This window comes from Rattus norvegicus, chromosome 4, assembly GCF_021556685.1.
Source record: "Rattus norvegicus strain SHRSP/BbbUtx chromosome 4, alternate assembly SHRSP_T2T, whole genome shotgun sequence".
NCBI lineage: Eukaryota > Metazoa > Chordata > Mammalia > Rodentia > Muridae > Rattus > Rattus norvegicus.
In genome coordinates, this window is record NC_141537.1 from 170,245,336 (window position 1) to 170,256,460 (window position 11,125).

Sequence of the window (11,125 nt, forward strand, 5' to 3'; positions counted from 1 at the left end):
TGGAGAATTTCTGTGAGTTCAAGGCTACAGAGTGCATACCAGGCAAATGTAGCAAGACCTTGTGTCTTAGGGTTTTGCTGCTGAGTACAGACACCATGACCGATACGACTCTTATAAACACAACATTTAATTGGGGCTGGCTTATAGGTTCAGAGGTTTAGCCCATTATCATCAAGGAGGGAGCATGGCAGCGTTCAGGCAGGCATGGTGCAGGCTGAGCTGAGAGTTCTACATCTTCATCTGAAGGCCATTAAGAGGACTGGCTCCCATGCGGCTAGGAGGAGGGTCTTATTACTCACCCCACAATGACACTTCTTCCAACAAGGCTCTGCCTACTCCAACAAGGCCACACCTACTCCGACAGGGCCACACCTCCTAATAGCGCTACTCCATGGGCCAAGCATATTCAAACCACCACACCCTGCCTCAAAACCCAAGAGCAAAACAAGGGAAATACCCACAAAACCAACAAGCATGATGGCGCATGCCTAAAATCTCAGCACTAGGCGGGGGATGGGGGGGTGGGGGAACGGGGGGTGGGGGTGGATAGAAGTAGGAAGGTCAGAAACTGGAGACTAGCCTGGGCTACATGAGATATTGTTTCAAACAACAAAATAATAAAAAAACCAATAAACAATAAAACCCCAGAAAACTTTTAAGGAATCCACCAACCAACCAAAGTTCAATAAGATCAACCCACAAAAATTCATCACATTGTTATCTTTGCTTTTAAAGTTTTATTTGACAATAAGCAACAGGATTAACATAAGCAACTCCCAGATTGGCTGTTCTTGTTCAGGGCTGCAACTGGGCTCCTTGGCCAAGCCAGCACATAGCAGAGGCGTCTTCCTGATTGCCTTTTCATGGAGGTCTGCTCTTTAATGGGGTCATAAGACAGACACTTGCCCAGCTGTATGTCTAGGGTTCCCTAGATACAAAGTCTCTGGTTGTGTTGGTGGGAGACAGGACCTAAAACCATATCTGAGAGCACGGAGCCACTGTGTACAGCTCCCGATTCAGAACAGCGGGAGAGCCACCACATCTGTCTTCTTAACGGGTGACACTTGCTTTTCTTTTGTAGGCCTGGTCTTTTGACTTGGATTTGCCATCTTTACTTTTAGAGTTACTGTTCTTTTATTAACAATATGATGAGCCCGTCACAGTGCCAAATCTCCATCAGATGGAGCTTAAATTCGACCAAAACAAACTGGATGCAACTGTTTGGAATCTTTAGCGCAAGCGGCGAGAAAACGTCATCCTAAACTACTGCCCTACAGCAGCTCAAGACTCCCTTACGCAGGTGAGAATGGGAAACCGAAAGGCACGCCACGCATTGCTGAACCTGATAAATGGTATGGCAGGGGTAGCCATGACCGTCAAATGGTTCCCCTATTTCCCAGACAGCTGTTTGTACAGCTTGGGAACATAGCTGTCCCATTCTGCCTGGTAACACGTGCCGGCCACCGGGGCTCCCAGATGATACTTCTTGCGGAAGGCTGCAGCTTTGAATTTCCCACGTTGGTTCCCAGACCGGTTGGTGAGGATGGGTTCGTCACACTTCAGTGGCTTGTCCTGCTGGTACACCAGCCATACATAGCGATGGAGGCCAGTGCCCTTGGGAGGCCCGGAACCCACGTAATCCGAGAGGACCTTGCCGCTGCTGATGTCGTTGCCTTTCATGTTGACCACCAGAAAATGGTGCCATTCCCTGTATATGGGTTCTTTCCTACTGGGAGCATCTGGGTCTGTGAGGATCAAGGTGTAGAGTTTCCCCGGGTCAAGGCCATCCCATGTAATGCTGCTGGGTCTGTTCTTAACCTGGGTGGGCGTCAGCACTTGGCCCAGCTCACTCACCTCCGCCCCGGCGTAGGTGACCCGCAGTAGGTGCTGGGGCTGCTCGTCTACATCCTGTAGGCTCAGCGGCCCAGCCCACACCGTAATGTCTGCAGGCATGGCGAGAGGCTAGAGTGGCGGTTGGGTGCTGGAAGGCACGCGCTGCGCTGAGAAGTGGCTGGTGACCATGCAAACTCTGCAGCCGCGGGAGCACACTTTTTTATTCTTATATTCCTCAGTGAGTGCTCCTAAGTTCAATTTTTTTAGTGCTAAAATTAAAATACTCAACAAAATTTTACAGACACTATAAAAACCATAGTTCGAAAAGTACAAGATATTGTTGAAAGATCCTGAACAGGCTCTAGATAAATAAATGGAAATCACTCGATGTTTGTGGATAAGACTTAGGAATTAAGAAGAAATTAATAACCTCTAAGAAAGTGTGTGTGAAAGTCCTGTCCAAATCTCAGCGTCTTTGTAGAAACTGCTGAGTGGAAATTTGTAAAGGTCAATTTGCAAGGAGCCAGAATAGTCAAAGCCATCTTGGAAAAAGAAAGTTGGAAGATGCCTATGTTTTCTGGTTTAAAGTGAGGATGAAGAGTAGCAATGAGGACAGTGCAGACTGACATGGTTTGGGGCACGCAGGGATCTATGCTAGTACATCCAGGTGTACAGCTATGGAAGGGATTTTCAGCGAACACAGTAAAGTGCTCAGCAGGAGAGAACAGTCTCCCATCAGTGATTCTGAAATCACTGGACATTCACATGCAGAAGAGTGATGTTGGCCCCTAACCTAGCACGAGATGTAAGTCAAATCAAGGACCTAAATGTCACAGTCTAAAAGGCTATAAGAAGAAAACACAGGGTTAAATTTTTATGACTTTGGGTTTGATAATGGATTCTTAGCTGTGACACCAAGATGTGGGTTGGCAAGACAGCTCAGTGGATAAAGGCACCCACTGATGAGCCTCATGACCCAAGTTTATTCCCAGGCCCCATGTGGTGAAATTTGTCCTCTGGCCTCGCAGGCGCATGCACACACACACACACACACACACACACACACACACACACGCCACTTGTGCACCACAATCATCATCCAATCAATCAAATAAACAAACGAAGTAATGTGACAGATCAAAAGCAATCAAATAAGATACACCAAGACATGAGCCATAAAAGAAAAAGACATTGGATTTCATTAAAATAGCAATATATTCTATGTTCCCCGAAGTATTGTTAACAATGAGAAAAGTCTGGGATGGGCCAGCAAGATGGCTCAGTAGGCAAAGGGTTTGCAACCAACCTGACTACCTGAATTTGATCCCTGAGCCCCACAGGGTTGAAGGAGAGAACTAATTCCCACATGTAGTAAAACACCCCCTTAACATCCACATTAAATATTTTTTTTTAAAAAAAATACTTAAAAATAAGAAAAGGCAATGTATGAAGTGGATTTTTTTAAACATCTTTACAAATCCTGTATTTGGTAAACGTTTTATATCTTGAGTCTATAAAGAATATTCACAACTTAATGATACATTCCAACTAATCTAAACAATGGGTCAAGGCTTCCAGCAGGCGTATTTCTCTTAAGAAGATACACAAATGGCCAACAGCACATGAAGAGATGGTGGACATTGTAGGTCATCAGGAAAGAGAAAATCAATATCATACTCCCCCAGGGTGGCCAGAACAAAGAGAGTCAAATACAAGTACTGTTGGGTATGTGGAAAAGTAGAAGCCCTCACAGACTCCCCCGGTAGAGAGGAGAAATGGTACTGTTTGCTCCTCAGGTGACTGCCCGTAAAAATTATTTTACTACTGGGCATCAGTTTCTGGATATAGACCCAAGAGATGTCAAAATAAATGCCCACATAAAAACCTGTATATCAGTGCTTATGGTAACGGTATTCACAATAGCCCAAAGTTGGAAGCAACCCAACGCCCATGAATGGATAGGCAAAATGTGCTTAGAAATAATGGAAGCAAATTCTCTCCAGCCATAAAAGGAAATGAGGTTCTGACATCCGCTATAACATGGATGGTCTTTGAAAGCATAATGGTAGATACCTATCAGTCAGAAACTACCACTCTCTGAGCCAGTGAAAAGACTCAAGTGTGTGAAGATGCTTTCCAGGTAAGCCTAGTGACCCAGGTTCCATCCCCAGAGCCCTCACAGAGCAGGAGAGTGGAGGCTGATAAAGCTATTCCTGCCTGTGGTCACTATGTGGGCTTCTCCATGGGGACTTGGATGTACTTATGGACAGCAGCCTAAGGGAGTGACCCAAGACAGAATGAGGTGAGAATCGCAATAGCCAAGACAGCCTAATCCTGGAGACTGTACCTGTCATTCTCGTAGAGTCTGTTGGTTACACAGGTCAGCCCTACTCAGTGTGGAGTGGCTAAACAAGGGGGACAATCCTTTGGAACCAGTTAGAGTCTGGCTAGCCCCAGCCTGCAGGAATCTTTCACGATGAACTGGGGCATTAAGTATATGATGGCTGATAAACGCTAACCTGCTAGTTAAATAGTAAAGATCCATTTTAATGTTGACCTAGAGTGTGCAATGCAAGATGCGGCTTGTTCATTCATACTTACTGCTTTATTCACTCAGGGCTCTTGCAGAGTCATCTGGGCTCCTTCGGTATCACAAGTACGGTCACTCATTTCAAGGTCCATGCCAGCATCCTTGTTCTTTTTGCTTCCTCCCCTACCCAAACTTCCCCAGATCAGAGGCTCCTCTCCACTCAGCAACTCCTTATAACCCTGCTACTCCTATGATAGCCTCTCTGTCTCAGTCTCTCCCCTTTTCTCTCTGTTTTTCTCCTCCCAGTCTCTCTTCTCCTACATGCCTCCAGTCTTCTCCCTCCCTCTCTGTCCCCTCTCTCCCTGTCCCCCCTCTCTCCCTCCCCCTCCCCCTCTTCCTCTCCTTCTCTTTCCTTCCTTCCTCCCTCCCTCCCTCTCCTCCCCTCTCCCTCCTTCTCCTTCCCTCTCTCCCTCCCCTCCCCCCTCGTGTGTTCCTGCTTCTCTCACGGCCAGGTCCAGTCTTCTGCTATGTTCATTCTACTTCTTTCTCTCTCCTCTGGACTCTTTCAGATGCCTCTGGCTGTTCTCCCCCATATCTACAACAGAATCCTTCCCTTCATGAGACTGTGGAGTAGTGATACTGTTGGTTTATGTACTTCCTTCCACCATGCGTGTTCCAGGGATGGACCTCAGGTTATTGGACTTCGTGGCAAACGCCTTTATTGCTGAGCCATCTTACTAAGCCCCCTTAAGGTACATTTTTGAGACTGTGTTTTTGTCTCTATTGGCATTTATTTAGGTGGCAGGAAGAAAGGCAGATATGATGGGGAATCCGGTAACTCTAGAGTTTACCAGGAACAAGACACAGAGTTCTTTGATCTTTTGGACTCGCTTGTGAAGTCAACACGGCCTTATCTCCCTCCTCACAGCTGAAAGGCAATACTGCAAAAATTATCATGGAGAAGGAAAAACAAGCTCAGATGGACGTGCCCGGTGTCTGGGGAGAAGCACTTTACACACCCGCGCATCTGGCCGTGCTTCAGGCCAGCCCCAGGGGTGCGGTTTCAGACAGGATGGAGAAGAGGGTGTGGTAGCCAGATGTCTGTGACCTGCCAGCTCCCTGTCCTCTCAGCCACCTCTCCCTCCCATCCTGATGGCTTAGAAACAGCAGCACGAAGCCTCTAGAGGCCAGCTTCAAAGGCCACTTCAGATGCTTCCTGGATTCTTTTGCTTAGGACTCTTTCGCAGACAGCCCTTAGAGTTCAGCACAGCTATAAGCGCAGCTTCTGGAGTCCAGGAACTTTTTTTTTTAATTGGCCGTGCATTTCCATTTAATTTTCTTAGTCCGGTACATCATCTCCAGTCAGGGAGTGTCCACTCCCCTTTAGTCCCAGCTGATTCACGCACACACATATTCAAGCAAAGCTGAATGGAGTTAGTATGTTATATATACATACGTGTATATGCATACATGTGGTGTGTGCATTAGTGTGCATGTGTGCATGTGCGTGTGCATGCCTGTATGTGTGTGTGTGTGTGTGCGCGTGTGTGAGACAATAATAAAGAGATCGTGAATTTGGTTTTGAAGGAATTCCATAGCGGGAGAGAGAGGGTCTGGCGTGGAGACTTAGTTACTGGTGGGACCCTGGCATGTAGGTGGTGCCTTTATCCTTGAGAGACTGAGAATGCATGGCTACAAGCTGGCTGGAGATACCATGGCTTTCCATGCTTCCTCCCGATTTACTTTCTTTTTCCTTGCCCTGCAGAGGCCATGGCTTCCTCTTAACGCACAGAGATTCTGCTCTTTCTTAGGGGAGAGTACTTTTAATAATTTTACTGGCCCTGGTGGCCTCCTAAGAGGATTACCCTGGAGGATTATCCAGGAACTTCCTTTGGAAGTTAACGAGAAGACTGGGAATCGTGCCTGGAGACAGGAGATGAGGTTCTGATAAGATGAGAATGAGTTCTGGATTCTCAGTGAGCTCTCAAGTCTCAGGATGAGCTGGAGAGGATGGGAGTTAGCTCAGTGGTAGAATGCTTGCTCAAAGCCTAGGGTGTGGTCCTCAGAGCACTCTCTTCCTCTCCCTGTCTCTCTCTGTCTCGCTGTCTCTATCTCTGTCTGTCTCTGTGTCTCTCTGTGTCTGTGTCAGTCTGTCTTTCGATCTCCCTTTCTGTGTGTGTGTGACAAAATTACAGAAAGACATGAGTAACCCAGATGAGCCCTGGGATTGTTCTCACCTTCGAAGGTTCCTTTAAGTTGGACTTTCTCAGAAGGCCTAGCTTGGCGTCAGCTCCATTGTGGTGCAGGCTCCTGCCCCATGAGGGAAAAGTGCCGTTCCTCTGTGGGCAAGTGGAAAATTTGCCTCATGTAGTGATGTAGTTGCTCTTGCCTGGAGGCCTCTTTCTCAACCAATAGTCCTTATTGTCTGAATCTCATCAAATTATAGCCAACACCCTCTCCCTCTTCTGGCAAATTTATCCTAAAAATTAAACACACCGAAACGAAGTCCTTCCCACCATTTCTCTCTGCTTTATTCTTCCCCCAGCCTTCCAGCTCTTTTTCCTTCCATACCTTTGTAACCTCTGGAACACTTGTGTAGAATGTTAATAGTTTAAGGCTGACTGTCCCCTTCCCACAAGCCCCACACAGAGCAGTGAAGGATAAACAAGTAAGAACTCTGCCAGCCGGTCGGTCATACTTGGCCTGTAGGATTCTCCACTGTCATACAGAGCACACGTAGAGCACAACGGGTCATTAATTCTACCTCAGATTCTAAGTTCTGTATTTTGTTTTCCCACTTCCTGAATTAAAAAGCTATTATTCATAGCTCTCCACTCCCACTCCGAGAAACACCACAGTCTTTAGCTTTCTGTGGGTGGCCCGGAAGGCTTCCTGAGCACATGTTCAGGGATTTGTTCCCAGCATCTGTAGATTTGAGTCTGGGCTGTCAGAGTGGTTTAAAGTTTAATAAGTTGCCACCCGGGGATCTGTATTCTCAGGGCATTCTACCTTTCCCCTCTTGGTTCAGTGTTCTTTTTCATTCATATATGTTTGTTTGTTCACTTAGTTATGTGGCCTGTGTGTGCGAGTGTGGTGTTTGTGTGGTATATGAACATGGGTGGGCATATGGAGGGTGGGGGAGGACATCTGCTGTCTGTTCTATCACTTTTCCCTGTAAGCACCTGACACAGTCTCTCATCAAATGTGGAGTTAGACTACAGTCATCAAAGCCCAGTGGCCCTCCTGCCTCTGCCCCTCTGTACCCCTCCCCCAGCACTGGGGTTATACCTGTCTTGTGACATGAGTGTTGGGATCTGAACTCAGGTCCTCTTACCCAGGTAGCAAGGAAGTGTTCTTGCTTTGTCATCTCTCCAAGAGAACTGTCTGCTCCCTAAGAAAGCAGCATGCTTCTGATGACACAAATCAAAATGCTCTGGTCCTCGAGGAAGCAGCAGAGGGAAGATCATTAAGTGAAACTGGCTGGGTCAAGAGCAACTTGGAAATGATGTCAGACACAGAAACTTCACCAGGTACCAGCGAGCAGGATGGAAAAAAGTTTGAACGATTTGATGAGAAAATCAGAAAAGCTAAAACAAATGAAATGCAATAGGCAGTCAGAGAAGGAAAAAAAAGGAAATGTATTATTTGAATGTTTGAAATGAACATGAAAGATACAGAAAAATGTTACTTTTCATAAGTTAAAAAAAGCTAAAAGTTTGGGACACTTGAGTGTTATATTTTCAAGTTAATATTATTGTTGTTGTTGTTGTGGTGGTGGTGGTGGTGATGACGACGACGACGACGACGACGACGACGACGACGACGACGACGACGACGACGACGACGACGACGACGACGACGATGTCGGGGTCTCATGTAGCCAGACTGGTCTCAAACTCCTTGTGTAATCAAGGATGACCTTGAACGTTTGCTCTTCCTGCCTCTGCATCCTGAGTGCTGGGACTGTATGCATATACCTGGTTTGTGTGGTGCTGGGGATCCCACCCAGAGTTTCACAAGCGTGAGGCAAACAGTCTGCCAGCTGAGCTACCTCTCCAGCCTTCGAGTACTGAAAGTGACTTCTTACACTTCAGCCTGACATTCAGATACAACCATGTTCCTCGTCTTTTCTGGAAGCCCAGTTGGAGGACTCTGAAGACCTTTATGGAGGGGCTAATTAGAAGGGGGCACTTTTCAGTGTGTGTAGGATTTTCAGAGCTCAAAGTACTGACCCTTCTCCTAATGAGTTAGGGGTCTAACTTCCTCTTGTCTGTGACAGCTAATGGCTCCTTCTCTGACACTATGGAAGACAAAAAAGGACTATGATTTGGGAAAGTCACCTGATTCTGTAAGTTATGACGTCAGGGGCAGTGACTCTAGCTCAGGATGCCCCATTCGAATCCAGCCGTAGCTTTGTCACCTGTGGAGTAGCGGGATGCTAACGGCTGTGCAGCCCAGGCTCCAGGTCATCCACTCTGGCTAGGCTTTCTGTGTCTTCTATCTGTACTGCTAGTGGTGCTGGAGGACGGCTGGGCTTCAGTGCCACTATGAGGACTTCAGTTTGGCCTCAAGGAGACTTTGGCTGTCTGCCCTCCATGCCTGAGGCAGAACAGAGGTCAAATGTGCCACCCAATGATTATGGGGCTCGTATCTTCTCCTGACATCATTCGGGGAGCCAGGGGGTCAGTCAGCCATTGAGGAAGAGACAGAGGCATTAATGAAAGGGCTAATTCAGGAGCTTCCACGGTAGATGGGCATGATGAACAACTCTGCTATTTCCCAGAGGTTTCAGACTCTCTCTGGTTGTCACCTTCAGGGCTATATCTACCCAGACAGAGACCGGGCAGGAAGCAGAGTAGTTCACACCCGCCCAGCCAGCTGTGGAGGCTTAATGGCAGGCTACTTCTCCACATCCTGATGAACATAGCCCTGGTTCTGACATCACCACACACTTGGCATTGTGAACTTATTGCTTCAAGGGATTAGTGCCCGAGCTCTGCTTGTAGACCGACAGGACACCATTCATGTGTAGCCGAGCTCATTATTTGAAATGTGACCTCACCAATGATGAACAAGCTCTTAGATTCCAGCTGGATCCACCTTGTATTCATGAGCATCATGTCCAAGGTTAGAAGTGGTGCAGCGCATGAGGCTTTGTTTGTGTCCTGGGGTGGACGTTAGTGTCCACATCTCTGCCACTAACCACTGAGGTAGAGGAAGGACCCAGAGCCCCTTCTCCAGCAATAGATCCTACACTGAGCCTCCCTACCCCAGAGGCTGAAGAAGGTCATCAAACTGTGGCAGTAGTCAAGGGGTAGGATTTGGCTGGGAGGCTTGAAAACAAAAGGTAGGAAACATTAATTCATCTCATTTTCTACAGCCAGATAATGAAGGGTCCTGTTCTTATGTGAAGACTCAGAACCAGAGCTCCACCGCCCACATGGACAAGCAAGCCATTATCTTCATGGCCCCATAGGGTTTCTTCTCCAGCAAGATCTAGGACCCCCTGGAGGCTTTCCAGAACGCTGTAGCCCAAGAATGGTGAGGGATCCATGAACACTGAAGACACAGACAAAGACCTGCTGGACTCCACGCTGAACTCGTGCGCAGAGATCCAAACTGATGTGGAAGACAAGAGCTAGAACAAGAAGATGTTACCCCTTGTGTGGTTGGTCTACCATCCATGGTAACTCTGGATTTAAACCCACCTAGGAGACACACCTCTAGGATTATCTGTGAAGGTGTTTCCAGAGTGTTACAGGAGGAGGGAGGACTTACCTTGAAGTGGGAGTCTCTCAGTAGTCCAGACTACCCAGCTGTCATCTAGAACCTTCACCTCACTGGCACCATCACCCCACCAAACCACAGTGATACCAGACCCCACCCATGTGCAGTATACATTGGGATATGTGAGACAGCACAGACTGTTGGCCTTCCACACTGTGAACCATCATTCTCAGGATGTTTTGCATCTATAGAACACAGATCTGTGAAAACATATAAAAAATGTAAAGGATCTAGAAGCTCTTTGCAGATCATCCATTTGGAAACATGGGCAGTGATAGAGTAGAAGCCCCTAAGAATATCATGGAGACATTTTAAAGTGACATTCTGTACTATTCCTAAGATGTATGTATGTAGTATGTATGTATGTATGTATGTATGTATGTATGTATGTATGTATGTATGTATGTATGTCTTTTGAGACAGGGCTTTTTTGTGTAGCTCTGGCTGTTCTGGAACTCACTCTGTAGACCAGGCTGGCCTTGAACTCACAGAAATCTGCCCGCCTTTGCCTCCAAAATACAGGAATTAAAGGCATGCACAATCAGGCGTAGCCTGTTCCTGAAATTCCTAATAAGAGAGGAGGTATAAGGAGGTCCTGGCTCTAAGCTCAGATCCCCATGTAGCCTCTGTCTAGAGTTTGTCATTGACTTCTATAACCATGATAGCATTGAGTAATGCTGAGGACAGATCTTGAAGGCAGAACCTCAGAGCCCCACAGAGGAACGGAGCATGCTGGGAATGAAAACAAGCTCCAGACCTAAGGCAAGAAGGCTACTGCGTCCAGACTGAGGTTCTCACCCAGTAAAATTGTACTTGCCCTGTGACTAAGGCACATTGACGAGATTCTCTAGGGGCCCAGTGTGGACTCAGAGATTCTATCTATGTTTGGGATAGTATCCCAACAGGAAAGGTGGGGAAGCGTGGAGAGATGGCTCAGTGGTTAAAAGTCACATTACCTCGTAGACGATCTGAGTT

General features: G+C 47.1%; 1 protein-coding gene and 1 long non-coding RNA gene across 2 annotated transcripts; one reads left to right on the forward strand and one right to left on the reverse strand.

The window, feature by feature from the left end:
- Positions 1-707: 707 nt before the first annotated feature.
- Positions 708-2,002, reverse strand: Pbp2 (phosphatidylethanolamine binding protein 2). Its single transcript, NM_001105756.1, has one exon. The coding sequence runs from the start codon at positions 1,951-1,953 to the stop codon at positions 1,390-1,392; it is 564 nt and encodes a 187-aa protein (NP_001099226.1). The 5' UTR covers positions 1,954-2,002; the 3' UTR covers positions 708-1,389.
- On the forward strand, positions 719-10,386 carry LOC147995111 (uncharacterized). The gene is made up of 2 exons (XR_015686216.1): positions 719-1,300; positions 9,744-10,386. It is a non-coding gene; the product is annotated as an uncharacterized LOC147995111 (long non-coding RNA).
- Positions 10,387-11,125: the final 739 nt, after the last annotated feature.

Coding starts and splice junctions, on each gene's coding strand:
- Pbp2 (NM_001105756.1), bottom strand. CDS start 1,953: ATGCCTGCAGACATTACGGTGTGGGCTGGGCCGCTGAGCCTACAGGAT.